We start from the raw sequence: 23,605 nt of genomic DNA, 5'->3' as shown, positions 1-23,605 counted from the left end.
TCTGCCTGCAATGCGGGAGACCTCGGTTCAATCCCTAGGTGGGGAAGATCCCCTGGAGAAGGAAATGGCAACCCACTCCAGTATTCTTGCCTGGAGAATCCCATGGACTGGAGGAGCCTGGTGGGCTACAGTCCACGGGGTCGCAAAGAGTTGGACACGACTGAGCGACTTCACTTCACTTCACTTCACTTTAGCTCTCAGCAGGGAAGGAATGGCAAGTAGGCCTCATTCTTCAAGCCCTCTCCCCACCACACACCGAGGACTAGAATACTGTGAAAAGTCAAGGCCTTGGAACACAGTCATCTTCTCCGTCGTGAAAGGCGTGGTTACTGAGGGCAGGGCCACAGATGAGCTGCTAAAAGAATGTCTCCACCGGTACTGGGGTGTTCCCACATAGCTGCCAGCCAGCCCCTTCTTGCTCCTCTGTAGACAGTATGCTGGGACAGGGAGGCCTGCAGATCATGGGGGTTAGACCCGAGCCTGTGGGCACCCAGGGCCAGCCAATGGTCTGGCTCTTTCTCCAACCAGAGTTATTTAAATATTTGTTCAACATTATGTGGAGGAGAGGCTGCCAGCACAGGGGAAGGACCTGGGGTGGGCCCCCAGGTGGCAGCTCAGCCTTCTCTCTGGGATCGGAGCTACTCCCCTCAGGCCCAAACGTGCAGAGCCCACTCTGCAAAGCCAAGCCCTTAACTGGCTGGCCTGATGTCTGTGGAAGGTGGTTTATCGTGTGCAGTAACTGGGCAAAGATGTTCTTTGAAGACTAGGAGGGAGGGATTCACTCGGCAGCCCAAGCAGCTTATCAAAGTATAATTCCAGAAAGCATTCCACCTGCATTTCTTCATATTCTCTATCATATTTGTGTGCCAATGACATTTTAGCTCCTCCTATAGATTAAAACCCAAGATACCTCCTTAGGTGACCCAATCCTTCATCTGGCTTTGTAGTAAAGTTTCATGAAAATATTTTAAAAAAAATAAAAGTAAATAAATAAAACAGGTTCTTTTCTCCCTTACAGAACTTAAAAGAGAAACTATGGTACTCCAGAGTTAGCATGGAGGCCTAAGCCTTTTCCATATCCATTTATGCAGCAGGAGAGAGCTTCAGTTCGCAGTCCAACCTATCCTGTTCCGCTGCAGATTTCAAGGCTTTCATTCTTAACAGGCTGCATGTCTATCTCTGCTACCTGTTGTGTTACCAACTGTCAAAGCACAAGAGGAGCTGTATACAAATCTAGAAACTTGACCAAGTAAGCAGAGGAGTGAGAAGGAAGGGGGGAGGCAGGAGGTTGGTGTGGCCAGGTAAAAATTACCTGGGGCTTTCCAAAGCAGCGGGGAGCACTTTTTTTCATCTCTTCTAACACCAACTCTCTTTCCTTACTCCCTGCTGTGGTTGTTCAAAGGGATATGAGAGCAGAATTTACCTCAAACCCCTCACTTTCAATGTTCCAGGTATCTATTTGATAGTCTAGTATCACAGTGTCATCTTATTCTACAAACAGCCCAGAGCAACGGGAAGGACAATATATATGTGTCTGACCTGCACAAGCTTCTATTTGCTGAACCCACCTGGAGGGACTCCACTGGCGACCCATGAGTCCTGAACTTTCATTTTCTCCTGACTTTCATATGGACCAAACAAAAGCCCATCCCTTTCCTGTCGGAGGTAGAACGATCCTTCCAGGTCACGGAGCACTGGGAGTTCTCGCTTTAAAGCTTTCACTTCAGGGATGGTCGATGTGATAATATACTGATGTTGAACCGGAATGAGAGGATGTTCTAGTCCAATCATCTTACCTACTTCACGAGCCCAAAATCCTGAAATAAGAAAAAGTATTAGAAGATGTCACTTCACAGAAAAATGTACCACAGATGCCATTGATATGGCCATTTCAATTAAAATAAAATATTTAGAAGAATTCAGTACTCATGGCAAAGTCTAAAGAATGTCATAACAACACCAGTGAACTTATCCATGATACAGAAATAGACTCATCGGCATAGAGAACAGACTTGTGACTGCCAAGGAAGGCGGGGGGCACAGAATCTGGGGTTAGTAGATGCAAACTGGTATGTATAGGATGGATAAATAAGAAGGTTTTACTGTATAACACAGGGAACTATATTCAATATCCTGTGATAAATCATAATGGAAAAGAATATGAAAAAGAATGTATGTGTATATATATATATATATATATACTGAATCACTTTGCTGTACAGAAGAAATTTGCACAACTTTGAAAAGCAACTATACGTCCCTAAAATTAACTTTTAAGAAATGAATGCCCACAACAACTTTAAACTTTTTGTCATTGCGAAACTGAATGGGGAAAGAGAAGACAATACTTTACACTACCCCAGAGTTCTGAAGAATCTAAGGGAACTCCACTCCTGAAAAAGTATTTTGCCCATAAGCAAAGGTATGGGGCAAAAAAATTCGTTGAAAAAGGAAAAAATAAACAACTCAAATATTTAAACTGTCACAAATATTAAAAAGACAGTAATGGACTGACCTCACTTGTACAATAGGGAGGTCAGGCAACGAAAGAGACCCCGTGTAGCTGTGATCAGCATAATAATATGGAAAATTCAACCCTGCTAGTCAGCCCTCTATCCCCCAGACTCTTGTCTCTCCAAATCCTTGGAGCCTAAAATTCTTACAAATACAGAATTGTTCTGTCAACTTAAAATTTGAAAATGTATATACTTTGGGGAAAATAACACCTTAAATTCTCTGTTATATTAAAAGTTTAGTTAGGCTATGTCTGTAAGGCCCTTTTTGCAAAGGCGGAAGGCACCCTGAGCAGGAGGGAGGTGGTGCCCGGCAAAGGGGAGAGGGCCAGTGGGTAAGTGAGCATCCCCACAACCTGTTTCTCCCTTCACAGTGTGCCCGGGAGCGACGTCTTGGGGGAAACGAACATTACTTTGTTCTAACTGCAAAAGACAGAGCCAGATAAGTTGTGGCTGAAAGGGCCCTTGATTCTCTCCCTTCCCCAGTGACTCTCCAGTCTACAGATGTGGAGCTAAAGTCCAAAATGATAAGGAGACATTCCCAAGCTCACACTGGGAGACTCTGGAGTGGTCACATCTTATTGGTTTTCTGGCTACAGAAAGACTATTCCAAAAATCCAAGACATATTCGACTGAATAAAGGTATTTTAGAACCTAAAATGACAAAAGCAATTATTTGTCAGGGATACAGGGCCACCTGACCCACCAGAGGTTTATTGGGGGGATGTTGGGTCCCGTTTGCTGGTTTGTTTCATAATAATGTTGAATGATCATTCTAATGATTAGGGAATCTTCCCTCAAGTTATTTCTTTAGAGGTTGCATTCCCTAAACTTTTAACTATTTCTGGGTGCTGTTATTGGTTATTTTCTTGGTGGGAGGCAATCTGGTAAGGAGTCCTGAAGTCTCTGTCACTATGAAGTTGAGAGCTAGGCACAAATTATTAGTTGAATCTGAGAATCCTGATGATGTTCTCTTATGTGACATCTAAACATCACTCTTGGATTCTCTTGATTTGTTTTAGCCTAACAGCTAAGCTGGTCACACTTGGATAACAGAAATGGGAGTCCATTTGCAAACCAAAAATCTTACCTGGGGACATTAGAGCTGCCTGCTGGTCTTTAAATAATTTAAAGATTTAATTTATTCTTGCTGATAGAAAGATATAGATTACCAATATCAGGACTTTGTAGGATAATATAGTAAAGCCACATATTCTAGTTATATGCACTGGAGCAGTTTTAAAATATAAAAAGCCAAAATATTTAGCCTAGCATTTCAAACCACTGCAGTAGTTAATATGCTCATTTCAATTAAAAACAAAAATTAAAGAAAATAAATTCTGTCCTACTCAAACATATTTACAAATTTCTGAACCTAATTGTTTGCTTATTAATATACTTCATCATTAAAATAAAGTGGATAACTATCATATAACTATCTTACTCCAAACCCCATAGCAAGCCCTACACTGTTTTCCCCTACACTGTGGTGGTGTTTGTTGGCATTCTCTTCCTCTATATGTCAATCAAGTTAACCTAAATCTTGCCAGGATTACACTTAACCCTTGCTAGATCACTCACTGACCAAGTTCAAAGGGAAGAGAAACAAGTGTGGAGGAATCTTCTATGATCTACCATTACCATCTGAAAAACATAGAAGAGTCAATAAATAAAAATGACCATTAGAAATGGCTTCTATTTTTAAAATGCAGTGATTAATAGAAATGGGGTTTAAATGAACAGTACGGGTTTGTGGACAAGTTTACTTCTAGTAGATGGTTTATACAGTGACAATGATAGTGACGTTCTCTGAGGCAAAGCCTGGACAAAATTAAGCACTTCTTTTTGGCTGAGTACTGGGCTTCATGTTGGCATGACCCAGTCACATTTCTGATTTACTGTGTTAGGAAAATTCTTAGGTAAAGTTTACAGAGTTAACTTGGGCTTAATGAGCAGATTGGAAATGAGGTCAAGAGAAACATTCATCATCAGGCATCACAGCAAATAGCTCCTGCCCTTGCCCTTGAGCTGCTCTGGGGCTCAGGCTGGATCCCCAAGGATGAGCAAAGCCGTGTTCAGAGCAGAACTAAAGGCAGGTCAGCCTATTGCACACTAAGAGGTCAGCAGGGTGAGAAACAGTTCCTCAGCTCTGCTTGCTCAACAAAAAGCTTCCCACATTCCCTCCTCTGTAGGAACAAGATATACTGCAAACACTGAAATAGCAGTGTTTCTCAAAAGATATTTACAGTCCATCTGGTACAGACAGTACTACCTGGGGCCTTGTTTAAAATACAGCTTCCCAGCCAGACCACCTGGGAAACTTCTCATGGTGACTCTTATGCACCTAGCTTGAAAAACAAGCTCTGTGGGAAGTCACATTACCAGCAGAATGTGTGCTGGGTGACCGCAGAGCAACTGAAAGGAGTGGAAATCTTAAGGCTGGTACCAAGAAGCTATACACCCAATGCTAGTGTTTCCCAGACCGGGGCATAGGCCTACCAGGAAATAATTATAATAATCAAAATTATTGTCATTATTCTACTGACTTTGTTTAGTGCTTTCTATGTGGTTTAGTGGCTAAGTTGTGTCCAACTCTTTGCGCCCCCATGGACTATAGCCCATCAGGCTCCTCTGTCCATGGGATTTCCCCGGCGAGAATACTGGAGTGGATTGCCATTTCCTTCTCCAGGGGATCTTCCCCATCCAGGGATGGAACCTGGGTCACCTGCATTGCAGGCAGATTCTTTACCAACTAAGCCACTAGGGAAGTCTCTTATCTGGGTACTTTACATTATTAGTTCATTTACTGATCATAATAACTTGTTGAGATGGCAATTAGTATTCTTGCCTGAAGAATTCCATGGACAAAGGAACCTGCCAGCTTACAGTCCATGGGGTCACAAAGAGTCAGACATGACTAAGTGACTTACACTTTCACACACATGTTTGTTTTACAAATGGGTAACTTGCCCAGGTCACATAGCTGGCAATAACGTGTCTCTGGTCAAGAGAGCCCCACTGCCCTGGACAGTGCTGGAGATACATCAGCAAACTGACAAATTTTTGCCTTTAGACTTCCTTTTTTGTGGTATCCTGAAGACTCAGCAGCCTTCTGTTATAACTCCATGTAAAGAAACATTTAGCAGGTTATGGTACAGTTGAGTAACTAATAGTGGCCTTTACATCTTCTACATTTTGGTTATATTTCCAAGTCTATGTTCCAGTGATGTTAATTAGGCTTCAGAGCTGCCAGAAGGCTAGCTCTGAAATTTATGAGACATCTTGGTCTCACCAAATAACTCTGGGAAACATTCCATCAGACACACATTCTAAATCATGTCAGTACAATGCCTTCTGCAGATGGTTGCTTTTATTCATAAAATTAATCATTGCTAGCTTTAAGTATAGAAGAGGGTATGTCCAAAATTTCACCCCCAATTACTGGAGGCTTACATTTAGGGGAACTTCCATACTTAAAAGTAAATGGTATTTTTGTAAACAGACATAAATAAGCACACACTCCTCCATACCTTTCACAGAGTACTAATATGTGATAAGTTAGATTTTCTCCAATAACGTTTGCCAATGGAAGGAAAGAAATGGAGAAGAAAAAGGAAAAAAAAAAAAAAGATATGGGGCTGAGATGTGATCTGAATGGCATAAAGAACCGAGAATTGAGACAACACAGTTCTTCGCATGGCTTCCTAGGAGGCTCAGTGATAAAGACTCTGCCTGTCAATGCAAGAGAGGCAGACTCAATCCCTGGGTTGGGAAGATTCTCTGGAGGAGGAAATGGCAACCCACTCCAGTATTCTTGCCTGGGAAATCCCATGGACAGAGGAACCTGGCAGCCTGCAGTCCAAGGGGTCGCAAAGAGTCAGACACAACTGAGCAACCAAGTGCCCAAGCACACAGCTCTTCATATACAACTGTGAACAGAAGCTACCTGGAGTTATCAAGACCCGAGGATGGAACTCAGATGTGGCTGAGTTAAAGACATCCGGAGCAAAGGCGTTCAGAAGCAGGACATCTGAAGAACAGTTTTTCTGATGCTGCTCTGGGATTTGTTTTTTGCGGCCAACACCAGAAATACTTCTCCAGGACCTCCTGCCCTTGTTCTCCTCTGCCCAGGCCACCCCACAAGATTGCACAGCTGCACAGAATACCTCATCTGGTAACCAATGTCCTAGACTTAGGTCAGATCTCTTTGGAAATTATTCTTTCTCTTCAGTGATTCCTCACAAATTGTGCTTTAGAAAAAAGAAATTTTATGATGGCAATGAATTGTATGAATAAGTATTTATCCATTTTAGGAAAATAATAGATAAATGTGTTAAATTAAGGTCTTCTATGTTATTTCTCAAAACAGTTGAGAGCATGTGGCTGCCTGAAGCACTGTCTAAGAAAAACTATGGAGTTTGTCCAAGTCTCTCTGAAGTGAGTTCAGTGATCAATGAGCAATGTCTGTCACAGGTGCTGGATAAGAAGTCAGAGAATGTCTGTTTAGTATTTACTATCACTATGAAAACTGTCAAATGTTTTTAGAGGCTGAATTCATGAGACCATAAAGAAAGTTGCAAGATGACAAAGAATTTTTGCTACTTGGAAAAAGAGAACGAACGATTTTGTTGCCTTATATCTTCTGGCAGAATTTAGACCAGGTGTGCCCAAGGACAGTGGGGGGTTAGAGGGGGTTCCTGATGGAGATTTCCTTGGGGTCAGGGCAAGTGAAGTTCAAAAACAAAGCAATGTTTTTGCTTTTATTTTTTAGGCAAGTCATCTTACATTATTTAGAATTTCAAATGATGTCAAAGAATGAGATTTTTAAGCTTTACAAATGGGAGCATGGATTAGAAAAAGTCAGAAATACTAACATAAACTCTTAAATATTGAAGACATTACTTTTTCCAGGGTCACTAAAGATGTTTTGTTAAAAAAATAACATCAAACAGAAGATACAGTTTAAAGGAAAGAATCCTAAGAGTACTTGCTTCTGGCATGTTCTCATGGCATATCATCTGATCTGATAAATATAAAGGTTGTTTTCCCTTTGTAAATATAAGCAATGACTCAAAGAGCAGACCATGAGAAAATCAACAGCTGCCTCATGCTTATTTTAGGTTTTAAATTAACCATTATGCACCATAGGTAAATATAAATTAATAGCCCAGCTTAGACTGTACAAGCCATTTCATTTGCACAAGAATTTATTTTTTAGTGTGTTATTTGAAAATTACTTCATAGGCAAAGGACCTGATAGAAAGTGTGTTAGCTCAAGAATCCAAAGACCCAGGTTCAAGTCCTGGCTTTGACATAACTGTCATTTTGCCATTTAGCATAACTGTCACCTTGCAATAAGCTTAAACTTCTTGGACTTTGATCCTCACAAATGGAAAATGAGTGAGTTGTTCAATTATCTCAAATATCCCTTTTTGGCTTCAACATTCCGAGTCTAAATTGTAGCAGAGCAAACTAAAGAAAAGATTATGCAATACATTTACTGAGTTAAAAGTTTTTTGAATAGAGTCAAGTAATCAAAATGTATGAGAAAGGATACAAATGATCAAATTTTCTTTTTGATCATTTGTATCCTTTCTCATACATTTTGATGAATTTGAACATTAGAAATTTGTGGGAGGGGGGCTCAGGATGGGGAACACATGTAAATCCATGGCTGATTCATGTCAATGTATGGCAAAAACCACTACAATATTGTAAAGTAATTAGCCTCCAACTAATAAAAACAATTGGAAAAAAAAAGAATTTGCTTATTATTGTAAAGAAGGCAAAAATTTAGGAAGGAAAAAGAAGTATAGTTTGGCAAAATATGACCTGGAACAGAATAAGATGGAAAACCAACTTCTTATAGATAACCAAGGACACAGTCATATCTCAGATATGAAGAACAAGGTGATGGAGGGAGAGATTTGTAGCTTAGAAACAGACAAAATGTTCAACATGGGAGCATCACAGTGTTTAATAACAATGTTTAGAGTATAAAACATTACTTTATAGCTAAATATCTTATTTCTTTGCCACTTGAACAAAAAAAAAACCACTATTAGAAAAGATGCTTACCTGCAGCATTCACAATTCTATTTGCTCTCATAGATCCATGTGGTGTTTCAACATCCCATGTTCCATCTGACCTTGGTTTCAAAGAAGTCACTGGGGCAGGATATATTAAAAGGGCACCATATTTCCTAGCCCCAGCCGCCAGGGCCATAGTTAGAGAGTAAGGATCAATGTGACCATCTCCAGGATTATACAGTCCAGCTAAAATCTAAATGGATCATACAAGAGTCAATATTCAAATGAATTTATATATATACTTATTCAGCGTCCTACCAGCAAATATTTAGTAAAGCTTAACTTTAAAAATGCATCATGGCATCAGATTGTTCCATCTTCACTTTATTTTCCCTGTCCAAGTTCAGACCTAAGTAGGAGTCACATTTAGAGCTAAGTAAACAAGCTATTTGAAAGAGGTTTGCAGTTGTCTCCAACATTCATTCTCCCCTCCCCCAGAAAGCAATGGAAGACAAACATTGTTTTAGACACGTAAACACTAAGAACAAAGAGTGTCCAACAGTTGGCAGCCATTAGTTCCATCTGGTAACTAAAACTGTTACTAAATTCTGGTCAATGAAATGCAAAGGAAAGTATCATGGTCAATGAATCATTTTAAAAAGACAAATGGCATATGCCTCCTGTCCCTTCTTTGTCCCTTCCTCCACCCTGCTGTCTATGATGCAGATAGGATGGTTGGTGCTCTAGCTGCCATCTTGGAATAAGAACAAAATAGCCACACCCTAGGAATGGCAGGGCAGTGATTTAGAAGGCAACTGGGTCCCTGAAGTCTTCATGGAAAAGAGTCACCATTCAAGCCTGGACTATCTAAGTAAAAGAGAAATAAACACCTATCCTGTCTAAGCATTATTATTTTGGTTTCTGACATTTGTAGTCAAAGCTAATACTAGTTGATCAGTTATTTATATTTAATTATTTAATATTATTAATAAATTCACATGATAAATATATAACTGCTATCGGGAAAATGTGTACTTGATTCAGTCATTCAACAACTAGTTCTTAAATTCCTACTTTGTGCTAGGGCTTGAGATACTGAGGGAGAAACAAAGAAGAATCCGACTCAGATGAAACAAGGTGGGAGCACTGAAATATATAGCTAGTTCTCATCTAGTCAACAAAAATCTATTAAGCACCAAGTATGAACAAGAGGCTTCTGTCAATTTTTTTTTCTGCATCTGTTGAGATGATCATGTACTTTTTATCCTTTATTCTATTTATGCAATGTTACATTGATTGATTTTTCAGATGTTAAACTAACCCGGCAGAAGGGATAAATTCCACTCGGTTATGCTAAAGAATCTTTTTTTATAAGTTGCTGAGTTCAATTGGCTAGTATTTTGTTGAGGATTTTTTACATCAGTATTCATAAGAGATACAGGTCTTTCTTTTCCCGTGATGTCTTTGTCTAGTTTGGGTATACATTCTGGCCTCATAGAATATGTTTGGAAGGGTTCACTTCTCTTCTATTTTTGGAAGACTTTGTGAAGAATTGTAGTAATTCTTCTTTAAATGTCTGGGCCCAGGGAAGCCATCTGGGGCCCAGCTTTCCTTTGTGGGAAGTTTTGGATTACTAATCCAGTCTCTGGTTACAGGTTTAGTGCAAGAGACTTTTGATTTCAATGGCATTTGTATTATTGTAAACTTCTAAACATCACTTGTCTTCCCTGGTGGCTCAGATGGTAAAGAAACTACCTGCAATGCAGGAGACTGGGATTCAATCCCTGGGTCGGGAAGAACCCCTGGAGAAGGGAATGGCAATCCACTCCAGTATTCTTGCCTGGAGAATTCCATGGACAGAGGAGCCCGGTGGGCTATAGTCCGTGGAGTTGCAAAGAGTCGGACAAGACTGAGTGACTAACACACACACACACAGACATCACACTGGTGTTTTATAATGGATATGTCCTTATGCAGTGATCCTGTATCTATTTGATTTGGAACCCTGCCCAGATGCAGGGAATACTCTTCCCACATATTTCCACTGCCTAATATTCTTGAGAAAAATCTGTGATGGTAAGGACTTGCAGCAAAGCACCCCAAGATTGACATATAAACAGAAGAATATGTTTCCTAGAGGTGGTGGCAGAATGTTAATGCATTATTTGGTGATGCGATGCAACACCAAACTGCCATTACACTGGAATCACACAAAACTATAGACAAGGGAGAACCAGCAGCCTGTGAAGACTCCCAGAGGCAAACAACCCCACCTCCCAGATCAAAGCGATGAACTCTCTTGGATCAGAGACACTGCTGGACTTAGCAGGGAGAAACACAAACCTCTGCTTCCTTGAACAGCCCTACCTGATACCCTGAGACAGTACGTATAAAGGAGTCAGAGAGCCTAGGTACAAACCTCTGCTCCAGCTTTCTAACTGGATGGTCTTGGGCCCACCATGTGAACCAAGCTGCAATTTCCTGTTTCTTGATAATGTGTGTGTGTGGGTGTGGGTGGGTTCAGTCACTCAGTCCTGTATGACTCTTTGTGACCCCATGGACTGTAGCCTACCAGGCTCCTCTGTCCATGGAAGTTTCCAGGCAAGAGTACTGAAGTGAGTTGCCATTTCCTACTCCAGGGGATCTTTCTGACACAGGGAATAAATCCATGGCTCTTGTGTGTCTCCTGCATTGGCAGGCAGATTATTTACCACTGAGCCATCTGAGAAGCCCAAATGCCTCCTATTGTGAAGATTAAATGAGATTATACATGTAAAAGGCTTAGCATAATACCTAGTACATAATTATATGCTGTAGTGTTAGGTAGTGCAGTATTAGTCATTGTTCAAAAGGGATTATCACTCAGCAAAAAGACACTAAATATCCAAATGGATTTTCTCAGCCAAATTTGGTTAGATCAATACCTGACACAGAGATTGTCAAGCTAGTTTATTTATGAGTTAGGTGATATTTGTGTAGCATATATATTAGGTATATCATGTATTTCTATCTTTGATTTTATTAAAAAAATTAATAATACATTCTTTCTACACATATATTTATCACACCAAGTTATTTTCTCTGCATGTCTCAGCAGAAGGTTTATTATGAAAACCTCTAGATCCAAGGGACACAGTAATAGAGAGGTATTGAAAATGTTTCTTTGGTTGTCATAGGTAGAAAACTAATTGATTTTTCATTACTTTTACTTTATTTAACATACATAATATCCCACCTTGTCATTTACCCAAATTTCAGCGTTAAACATCTGATTTTGTCGTTCAAAATGTATGCACAAAGTTTTTCTATTTTTAATTAACTTTCTAAAATAACATTTTCTAGTCTTAATTAAAAATAACAAATAGTGAAAATGCCCTTAAGATAAATACCTTATTCATGTTGAGTAAAGGAAACATTTCTTGAATTTTTTCAGGTTCAATAATATACTGCTCTGTTGCATGCCAGCCAGTCCGAGTCATTTGATATTTAAATTCATCCACCCTTACAGGAGTTGTAGCAATTCTGATACTACCTGGCTGATGGAATCCCACCACCTGCGACAATGATGCCAATAAAAACTCGTAAGTAAATCATGATTTGGCACTCAACCATGGTTCTTCTCCAGCACAATGTAAATGCAGATGTGCCAGAAAAGAGATTCAATACTCATGATAGTGATAACTATACACCATGTTTACCTCATACAAAAATATACGCATTCAAGGAGTATTCCCTAAGTGCCTTCTTTGTACCAGGCACCATGCTAAGCCCCTAGAGATGCTGTTGTGAAAAAGAGAGAGGAAGACCCTGTCTGGATGGAGCTTACAGTCTGCAGGTAAAGACAGATAGCTAAATGCATAATTACCACGTGAGATAGTGTTCATCTGCAGAGTGGAAGAAAATTATGTGAAAAAAGAAAAAGTTGAAGAGGGAACATGAAGAATTAGAATGTTGCAACAAGGAGAATAAGTATGAACTGAAAGAAACATTCATTTGGCATTTATTGAAGTTCTTTACTTGGCCAAGCTCTCAGCGAGGCCCTGAGTGACAGAGATCAAAAATGAAGTCCTTGGACTTCCCTCGTGGCCCAGTGGTTAAGAATCCGTCGGCTAGTGAAGGAGTTTGATTGCACATGCTGTGGAGCAGCGAAACCCATGAGCTGTAACTACTGAGCCGACATGCTCTAGAGCCTGTGCTCTGCAACTAGAGAAGCCACGGCATTGAGAAGCCTTCACACTGCACCTAGAGAGCAGCCCCTGCTCATAGCAACTAGAGCCCACACACACACAGCAATGAAGAACTAGAACAGTCACAAAGATGCAGTCCTTATCCTCAACCTGCTCAGAGTCTGTAGGAAAGACCAATTAAATAAAGTAATCAAAGCAACAACCACAGTTGAGAGAGATTCGTGTTATAAGAGGGTTGTACACTCATGTTCTTAGAACCAAGAGATGCACTCTCAGTCCTGTCTGATTGCTGGGTGAAGAAAGTCAGGGATGGCTTCTCAAAGCAGATGACTCCCAGAAAGGTGGAGGGTGATGCTGAAATGGGGACCAGAGGGAATACTGTCTCAGGGACAGAGATTAGCTCATTCTAGAACTGTACACAATTAAGAATAGCTGAAGCATATAAGCATAGCAAAGAGTGGCAAGAGAAAATGTTGGGAAGGCAGGCAGCACTTAGCTAATAAAGGCCCCTCTTCCTTGGCTTTTGTCCTGTAGACTGTGGGGAGCCATGTGATGGTTTTAGGCAAGGGGAATGGCATGAAAATTTTAAGTAGACGTCAGTCTTAGTCAATGGATACTCTTTGCCTGCCACTTTATTTTGAAGTACTAATACAAATGAGATGAGATGAAAATAAAAGTAAGAGGCTTTAAGGGAAGCAATTTTCAAAGTCATGTGACAATCTGGCATGTATGATCATCAGATCATTTGCAAACCAGTGCTGAAAGGCTCTGACTTCTTAGTTTCCAGATATAGTAGCTGACCAAAGATATTTTTAAAATCTGCTTTTTATTCTCTTCTCATTTAAAAAATCAAGAGGAGCAGGTAATTACATGGGTAATACACTTCAAGAAATTCAGTTGATTGAAAGGTAAGCTCTAGAGGTTCTCATCTTAAACTCTCAGCAGAATCTTCTACCACATTAGACATTTCATGTGCCATAGATGTCACTACAGACAGTGAAACATGATGATATCAAAATCCTTCAGTAATCTTCTGTATCTCAGAAACTGACCTAAAAGATAATTTCAAGTTAAATGCATTTACCTGTCCAGTTTCTTCTTCCAGTTTCTCATAAAGTTTGATGCTATAGTAATGTATTTTCTTTAAGTTTATTCCAGGATGAAAGTAAGTTGTTAAACCTGCCTTAAAAGTGGGGAGGAAAGGAAATACCAAAAAAAAAAAAATTAACATTTTCAAAATGTTAATAATTTATCTGTTAAGAATTAAATTACTGTTGGTGAGAAACTGAGAAGTACCAGCCAGTCCTTTAGGGGTGAAAATAGATCAGAATCAGTTTGAACACACATTGCTTAAGGCTCATGACCGTTATAAGAACCCATCTGAACCACATAAATAATGCAAGAACCAGCCAACAAACATATACGTTAAGTCCATAAAAGTTATTAGAGAAAGAGTTGTTTGCAGATTCAGAAATGGGATGACTTAGATGGAGTCACTTAGGTTAGGAATATACACTATTAGGAAGAATGGGGGGGTGACACATGTCAAACTAACAAAGCATGTGTGTTCCCTTAAGAAGAACTATGAACAAGAGGGCAAAAAGTTTTCCTCGTCCCAGTCCCCACCATTCCCTTGAATTGAGCAGCCCTCCTGTTTCCTTTCTTGAAATTTCCAGAACTGAAGAACTAGAACATTCCCAAGAGCTAGAGCCTACTGAGTGGTAAACAGACTTTTGTCATAGCTTAACCAGTTTCATGAACGAGCACACAGACTGTACTCCACAAATATTTCCTGAGTCAATACTGAATGATCAGTCTCAAGAAAAAATTTAAAGACTGCATTCTGAAACCTCTTCTATCAATTCTAGCAGATAGAATAGAGCATCCAGACAAAGAATTCGAAGCCATGATATGAAGACGATTCTCTCAATTAAATGTCTGGGGCCCCATTCTGTAGCTAATTTACCCTGGAAGGCTCATCCAAACACAATCTGTTTAAAATAAAATCTGTTTAGGAGTATATATAAGGTTCTTCTAGGATGGTACTGGCATTTGGTTCTCTTGAACTCAAAGACACCCCCATTAATATCATATGATATCACTTGGATGCAGAATCTAAAAAAAAGATACAAATGAACTTATGTACAAAACAGACACAGACTCACAGATGGGGAAAACAAACTAATGGCTACCAAAGGGAAAAGGGCTGGGGGAGGGATAAATTGGGAGCTTGAGATTAACAGATACATACTGCTATATATAAAATAGGTAAATAATGAGGATCCACTGTTTAGCACAGAGAACCATGTTTAATGTGTTGTAATAACCTGTAATAGAAAAGACTCTGAAAAATAAAATATATATATCTGAATCACTTTGTTTTATGTTGGTGCAAAAGTAATTGTAGTTTTGCAGTGCTGAACTTTGCATTTGATATTGGAATACATTCTTAAATAAGTGTGGTTATGCTATACATCATTTCAATGCACATTTCTCACTTTATGTTTTTTAGCTGACTTACTACTTGCTATGTATTTTATATTTATTTTAAACTAGGGAAATGATTTTGACAAAAGCAAATTCAAGTGATTTTCTTATTTGAGTTCAGTATGGGTCATAAAGCAGCAGAGACAATTCACAACATCAACAACTCATTTGGCCCAGTGTGATGGCAATTCAAGAAGTTTTATAAAGGAGACAAGAGCCTTGAAGATGAGAAGCATAGTAGCCGGCCATTGGAAGTTGACAAGGACCAATAGAGAGCTATCATTGAAGCTGACCCTCTTACAAATACAGAAAAACTTGCTGAAGAACTCAGCATCAACTGTTCTATGGTCATTCAGCATTTGAAGCAAATTGGAAAGGTGAAAAAACCTGATAAGTGGGCATCTCACAAGCTGACTGACAATCAAAAAAATCATCATTTTGAAGTGCAATATTCTCTTATTCTACATAAAAATATTGAACCATTTCTTGATCGGATGGTGACATGTGATGAAAAGTGGATTTTATATGACAATTGTTGATGACCAGCTCAGTGGTTGGACTGACAAGAAGCTCCGAAGCACTTTCCAAAGCCAAACTTACACCCAAAAAATGTTATGGTCACTGTTTGGTGGTCTGCTGCCCATCTGATCCACTACAGCTTTCTGAATCTTGGTGAAACCATTACATCTGAGAAGTATGCTCAGCAAATTGATGAAATGCATCGAAAACCACAATGCCTGCAGCCAGCACTGGTCAACAGAAAGGGCCCAATTCTTCTCCGTGACGATAACTGACCACACGTTACACAACCAACACTCCAAAAGTTGAACAAATTGGGCTACAACATTTTGCCTCATCTGCCACATTCACCTGATCTCTTGCCAACTGACTACACTTATTCAAGCATCTTGACAACTTTTTACAGGAAAAACACGTCTACAACTGGTGGTAAGCAGAAAATGCTTTCCAAGAGTTCACTGAACCCTGAAGCACAGACTTTGATGCTACAGGAAAAAACAAACTTATTTCTTGTTGGCAAAAATGTTTTGATCATAACGGTTCCTATTTTGCTTAATAAAGATGTGTTTAAGTCTGCTTATAATGATTTACAATTCATGGTCCCAAACCACAAGTTTGTTTGTACCAACCTGATAGTATACCTGAAACTAACAGAACATTATAAATCAACTGTACTTACATTAAAAAAAAAAAAAAAACCACCACCATTAAAGTTCATCAATCATCTTTTATGGACCAGAATCTTGGGGTGTCTATCAAGTACTTGTTCTAGTGTTTGGCTAGTTTTCTGAGAAAAATGTTGCCCCAACTTATAAGTTCTCTCATAGTCCAGCCCCATAATGATTCAACTGTGAGTCAGACTCCCTAACTTTTAGCCAAACATCTCATCCTTCTTTACATGATTGTTATCTAGTATGATATGAACATTTCTAGTTCAATAATAGAGAATCCTTGGCTTTCAGGTATCTTCTAAAGAATTCAATTTTGTCTCCCTACATCTTGTGTAGTCGAGAAAATGTATATTCGTGAGCCTGGGCCTAGGATTCTGTCCATCATTCACTCCTCAAGATCCTCTAAGTTTAACCTAGGTTAAGTCAGGCCACCAGAAAGTGACCTATCTACACTACATCAGTCTTCTTCTTCCTTATCCTGGGAAGCTATTTTCATAGAATGAGTTAATGATCTCTCTTCTGCAAGAGTCACATGGATATTTGTAAAACTTTTACTCAAAACGTTTAGCCAAATATCCTTTGCCTAGGGAACAAATTCTTCTATGAATTTCTGATGAAGGAAAAGTTAATCTATTCCTACTGAACTAGAATAACTATTTCTATTGAACAATTCACACTAACCTAGTTTCCTTGCTGCTAGGGCAGTGAGAAGTAAAGAATCTGCCTGCAATGCCAGAGACCTGGGTTCAGTTCCTGGGTTGGGAAGATCCCCTGGAGAAGGGAATGGAAGTCCACACCAGTATTCTTGCCTGGAAAATCCCACGGACAGAGGAACCTGGTGAACTATAGTCCATGGTGTTACAAAGAGTCAGACACGACTGAGTGACTAACACTTTCACTTCACTTTCACATTTTATATTTTCAACAAAGGGATACAAACCCCACTGAAACTCCTTATTTGGGAGAATATTAAATGTATTTAAATTTAAATGTATCTCTTGCATACATGAGAGTTTTTCTAGGTGATATATCATTTTGGTAAGAAAAAAATCTAATCATGATAACATTTCCAAATATCCCTTCTCAAAATGCTTTCTTTCCAACGGGACTATTTTGCAAAAATTCATTGTTTTTCACTTATTGTGAACACCACCTTGAATTTGAAGGAATAGACTACATCTATTGTTTTATATGTTTATGCTACATAGACTGCCTGGCAGCTATTTCCATCACTGCAGAGATCACCAAACTGGGGACATTTGTCTTTTTTCAAAAGAAAAACTTTAAATTTTACAACTCTTTTAATTACTGTTACAGTATAACCAATTAACCTCTGTGTAGTATAACATTCTCAAAGTCATTCACTCTCCTTTTCATCACAAATAATATTATTTAAAGCCTTGTTTCTATAAAATCAATCACAATATCCTGGAACTCAATATCCTGTTGATATCCTACAACACATGCTCTGCAATATGTTATGACTGATTGGAGACAAAAGAGAGAATGAGGATGCTTCCCGTGTAGAGTGTCAACCTCTCCCCAGCCAATCCTGTCATCATACACAATACGTCAACCACATCAAAGGCAAGGGCTATTTATAAAGATCAATAAAGATTAATTTCTTTCTTACATTTTACATAAAATAAATAGAAAGGTCTAATATTGTTTTCTTACACCCTAAATGAAAATTTTTGCATCTTTAGTTCTCAGCCCTCCAAAACATCCTCTTTAGCACCATTCCCAGGAGCAGCCTCTCCCAGGGACCCCTTGGACCAAAACCACTTCTTACACCATCCTCTCCCCTTTCCTTCCATCCTACAAGAAATGTTCTATATTGATATCAATAGTAGTATCAGGTGCTGACAAAGCAGTCTCATTAAAATATAGCAAAACCTCAGGACTGTGGGGATTTGTTACTCCATTTTGAATGTTCACAAGCTGCGCCTTCCTCCGCAAAGGATCTGATTCCCCTTGTTCCAGAAATGTTTATTCTTGAGCATGCGTTGTACTTAGTGAAACTGCCTTTAATTTTGTAGTCTGTCTCTTCATCTGGCCCCTCAAACTTCCACATTTCCATATTTACTCCAAAACTTCTCTATGTTAAAAATGAATGGAGATATATATATGTATACACATATAGATATATATAATTATATATATATATAATGGAATATTAATCAGACATAAAAAAGAAAGAAATTTTGTCATTTGCAACAATGTGGATGAAGCTTGATGGCATTATGCTAAATAAAACAGGCAAAGAACTATAAATCTCAAATACTGAATGATCTCATTTACATACAGAATCTAAAAACAAACAATACATGTAAATCCATGGCTGATTCATATCAATGTATGACAAAACCCACTGGAAAAAAATAATAATAATAATAAAAAAAATAAAAAAAAAAAATAAAATAAAATAAAATAAAAACAAACAAAACAAGAAAACTCAGAGATACAGAGAATAGATTGATGGTTCCTAGAGGCAGGGGTTGGGGGATGGGTAAAATGGGTGAAGGAGGTCAAAAAGCACAAACTTCCAGTTATAAGATAATAAGTCCCGGGGGATGTACCATACAGCATGGTGACTATAGCTAACAATACAGTAATGCATATTTGAAAGTTGCAAAGAGAGTAAATCTTAAATGTTTGTTTTTTTTTTTTTTCACAAGAAAAAGTTTTGTAACTATGTGTGATAATGGATGTTAGTTAGACTTATTGTGATCATTTTTCAACATATACAAATATCAAATCATTATGCTGTATACCTAAAACTAACATGTCAGTTATATCTCAAAAAATTCTAACATGTGGGATATCCTCATGATGCTCCTTGATGGGAGACCCCTTGATTTGCCAGAATTCCTCTAATCTGCTTCCTAGGGCAATTCCATTTTTGCTGTCCTCATTTGCAGGAGCCCATATAACCTGGCTTCTGATGCATGAGTCCAACTTCAGTCCATACTCCATGAACCTCATTTTGTGAACCAGAGTCTACAACTTGGTCACAAAGCAGATAATGCCTTTCCAACTCATCCTGGTATCTCTCTGCTTAAGGAGAAATTTTTGCACAGTTAACTTTTAACAAGAAGCTATCATCTTAAAAATTTTGCCTACTTTTCTTAAAAAGATCTTAGGCTAAGGAGATACTGTTTTATTTTTACCATTATTATGCATGAGATGTTTAAGAAGTGATAGTGCAGGGAATCCAGTAACTAAAATGCAGGTTACATTAAATCAATTGACTATAAATGAACAAATTAGTAATTAAGATGTTAAAATGCACACCCTCCTTTTACAATCCAGAAGTGTGACAACAGTGTAAGCTCACCGTCTTGGGTATTCCCACTCGTTAAAATTTCCGTCTGCCTACCTGCTCTCACCAGGACAGCCTCATGGCCCCCTCACTCCCTCACTTCTGCCCATCTCTGCTCAAGTGTCGCTTTTTCAAAGTAGCCTTCAGGCTCTTCAGCCCCCATGATTCTGAATCCCTCTACCCGGCTCTACTCTTCTAGCACTGATTACTCAGGAGCATCGCTGATGTGGTTTCCATCTGCCCCACCAGAATGTGACTGTGAGGGCAGGGCTTTCTTTTGGGCACTGCTGTGTCCTCATCTCCTAGAACAGTTCTGGCCTGACACAATACAGTGAGTGAGTGAAAGTCGCTCAGTCGTGTCTGACTCTTTGTGACCTGATGGACTATCCAGTCCATGGAATTCCCTAGGCCAGAATACTGGAGTGGGTAGCCTTGCCCTTCTCCCGGGGATCTTCCCAACCCAGGGACAAAACCGAGGTCTCCCGCATTGCAGGCAGATTCTTTACCAGCTGAGCCACCAGGGAAGCCCAAGAATACTGGAGTGGGTAGCCTATCCCTTCTCCAACCCTGGAGGAACTGAACTGGGGTCTCCTGCATTGCAGGTGGATTCTTTACCAACTGAGCTATCAGGGAAGCCCTGACACAATACAGGCTCTTCATAAATATTTGTTGAAAGAATGACCAAATATCTGCTAAAAAGAAGTTAGAGGAAGGTGGGGGGGGTAAAGACAAGCTTTCTATTACACGATAAGAGGAAGCCTGCCTAGAAAGTCTAGCTCAGGGAGGAGAGGAGAGCCAACAGTGTCAATGGCTTCCTGGACTACCTCTCCAGATAGCAGGAAACAAGATGAGGCAGGACCAGTGACACAAGAGACAGGTGTGTCAGTGTAAGTGTGCCAGAAGACATCCTCGGGTAAAAAAAGAGAGAGACACTCAAGGAGGACCAGGCCTCCACCCCAGACTGAGGCGTGAGGGGGCTGGCAGGAGAGGAAAGAAGGAAGAGAAACTGGGTTTGGTGCTGTTTTTCTAGATGTTTCCATCCAATTGGTGGGTGTAGTCTGACTACATGACCTTGGGGACTCTGGAGTGAACTAGGCTTAAGGCTGGGCAGTGCCCTCCCCCAAACTTGGCTGGAGAAAGGATATCCAACTATATGAGGTGAGGTTCTGGGTGTTCCCCGCCTCTAAAAGCGGGGTTCCCTCTTGTCTCAGTGGAGGAAAGCTAATGACAGAAAGAAATGACAGGCAGGAGCTAACACTACCCGGCTTTTTTAAAATCAAAGTATAGTTGATGGTGAGATAGTTGGATGGCATCACCAGCTCAATGTACATGAGTTTGAGCAAGTTCTGGGAGTTGGTGATGGACAGAGAAGCCTGGCATACTGCAGTCCATGGGGTCACAAAGAGTCAGACACAACTGAGCCACTGAACTGAACTGATAGTTGATTTACAATGTTGTATTAGCTTCTGGTGTATAGCAAAGTGATTAAAATATATGTAAATAGACATGTATATATTCTTTTTCATATTCTTTCCATTTTGGTTTATTACAGGATATTGATTACCGTTCCCTGCACTATAGAGTCGGACCTTATTGTTTATCCCAACTCTTCCTCCAAACAAAAATGGAATCTAATGTTGTTAAAAACTTCATCTCCCATCCTGACTTCAGAAATAACTAGTTGGGCAGTATGAGAGTAGTGTCAATCACCTCATTTACTTGAGCAGCTTTCCACCTAAGCCGGATTATTGTACAGAACTGGAACAATTGTGCATACCATTAAATATACAAGATAAACTTGGTTGTGTGTCTTAATTAACACAACATGAGAACTGTGTCATACTTTCTCAGCTGTCATAGTTAAGTCCTCATGAAGCTGTTGTCGCCCAGCATTAAACTAAAATTATAAATTAATAAATATAAAAGGATGACTAAAGCCAGGTGAGGGTACGTAGGTCTTAGGCCTATATTCAGGATCACTTGGCCACTATCCTTTGATACGAAAGCTAACATTTACTAAATGCTTACCATAATAACTTTACACATATTAACTCAATCTTCATCATCACCCTATTTGGTAGGGACCATTAATATTCCCTTGTGGCTCAGCTGGTAAAGAATCTGCCTGCAATACAAGAGACCTGAGTTCAATTCCTGGGTTGGGAAGATCCCCTGGAGAAGGGCAAGGCTACCCACTTCAGTATTCTGGCCTAGAGAATTCCATGGACTGTATAGTCAGTCCATGGGGTCTCAAAGAGGTGGACACGACTTGCACTTTCACTTATTAATATTTCCATTTCGCACATTGGAAAATGGAAGCTTAAGTAACTTGCCCGAAGTCATAGAAGTAGAAATACAGGTTGTGATTCCAGAAGCCATATGTTCAAGATGATCTTATCAAGATGATCAACATGGGATCACCCCCTGGAATTCCATCAGCTAAGCTGCAATTGCACTTTCCAACACTATGAAAAGGGAACTCACTGTAACAGGCTCACAGTGGGGAGCTGTGAATGGAAAAGAAACCAATTGTGCAAGTGCATAACTTGGTGCCTGCGACAGTGCTGAGGTGTTTTCTTACTGCATGCCAGGTGGATCCAGCAGTGAGCTCTGATTTCTCCAGAAGGACCACATCCTTCATGCCTGCTTTGGCCAAATGATAAGCCAGACTCACACCAACGCAGCCACCTCCAATGATCACTGTTTCTGCTTGGTCTTTCCATCTTGATTCTGCAGATAAGGGTGGGTTTTCCTCTCTGGAAGACAATTTATTTAATAATAGCTTTACTAGGCTATGATATTTAAAGTTTTCTGTTTGTTTTTTTCTTTTTCTTTTTCCTGACTAGTGTGAGTTTTCTTGTTTATCCTTCTCGTACTTAACATTTAGTGTCTGTGAGATTTGCATTTACTGATCTAATCATCTGGGGAGCCTCAACCTGACTTAGTTGGGAGAGGGAGGACGGATCTGAACCCCATTTCCTGTAATTCTGACCCATCATAGATAACTAATAGAGCTAAAGAATTGAGCAGATGGCTTCTTTTTCGCAAAGAAATATAGAGAATAATCTATTTCAATCTACTTTAAAAACACACTTATCATTTTATTCCATGAAAAACCATAATCATCATGAAGTCCATTATCTATAAATCTTGGATCACCTCCTCACTCCAATGTCTTCCAGGTTGAAGAAAGCCAGATGGGGTACAATGTTCTTCCTCGCTTAAGGTCCTCTTCTCTAATTATAATTATTGCTCAGTGGCTGGATATGTTTATATGCACGACTGTCTTCCTAGCTAGCTAGATCATGAGTTTCTCCAGGATGAACTGCAAAGAAACAAGGTATAAAAAGCCAAAGAAGACCATATGTACCCCTGTGTTTGCCTTCCCACGGACCATCTCTGGATAAATACAGAAGACACTAACAGTTGACTGAAGAAGGTGAGGGTAGGAGAATCCTTGCAGTAGAAACCCTTTGATTCTCTCTTTGGACGGTTGTGCATGGGAAAGAAAACATACATAATTCAAGAAGAAATCCAAATGCCCATTTCTCGGGGTCAGAAGTGCCCAAGTTCCCATAGCCGGAGACGTCTCAGCCCCTCGCTTGCAACCCCGCAGCTGTCCAGGCGCGGATCTCCGCATAGACCGGCCCCACTCACCCTCGGCGGCTGCAGACTGAGTGCGGGCGGCCGGGGGAGCCCCTCAGCGGGAAGCCCCGCAGCCCGAGGCCCCGCAGCCGCCGTGTGCCCAGGCGGAGCATGGCGAGGCTGAGGGCGAGGACGCAGGCATCGGCTCCCAAGCCAGCGGACTGAAGGGCCTGCGGGCGGGCGGGACCCTCCCCCGGGCGAGGGGCGGGCTCCTGGCTGCGCGCGCTCCCG

General features: G+C 40.0%; 1 protein-coding gene across 1 annotated transcript in view; it reads right to left on the bottom strand.

Annotated features, from left to right (window-relative positions):
- The window catches only part of DMGDH (dimethylglycine dehydrogenase), a 69,055-nt gene extending 45,568 nt beyond the window's left edge, over positions 1–23,487 (bottom strand). Inside the window, exons 1-6 of the mRNA XM_061158513.1 lie at positions 23,387–23,487; positions 22,311–22,485; positions 13,815–13,913; positions 11,933–12,097; positions 8,592–8,796; positions 1,569–1,817 (exon numbers count right to left, since the gene is read on the bottom strand). Coding sequence (XP_061014496.1) covers positions 1,569–1,817; positions 8,592–8,796; positions 11,933–12,097; positions 13,815–13,913; positions 22,311–22,485; positions 23,387–23,487 — 994 coding nt within the window. The remainder of the gene's footprint in view (positions 1–1,568; positions 1,818–8,591; positions 8,797–11,932; positions 12,098–13,814; positions 13,914–22,310; positions 22,486–23,386) is intronic.
- Between the last annotated feature and the right edge of the window lie 118 nt (positions 23,488–23,605).

The sequence above is a fragment of the Dama dama genome, chromosome 12, assembly GCF_033118175.1.
Source record: "Dama dama isolate Ldn47 chromosome 12, ASM3311817v1, whole genome shotgun sequence".
Taxonomy (NCBI): Eukaryota; Metazoa; Chordata; class Mammalia; order Artiodactyla; family Cervidae; genus Dama; species Dama dama.
Note: the sequence above shows the minus strand (reverse complement) of the source record. Positions and strands in the feature narration are given on the sequence as shown.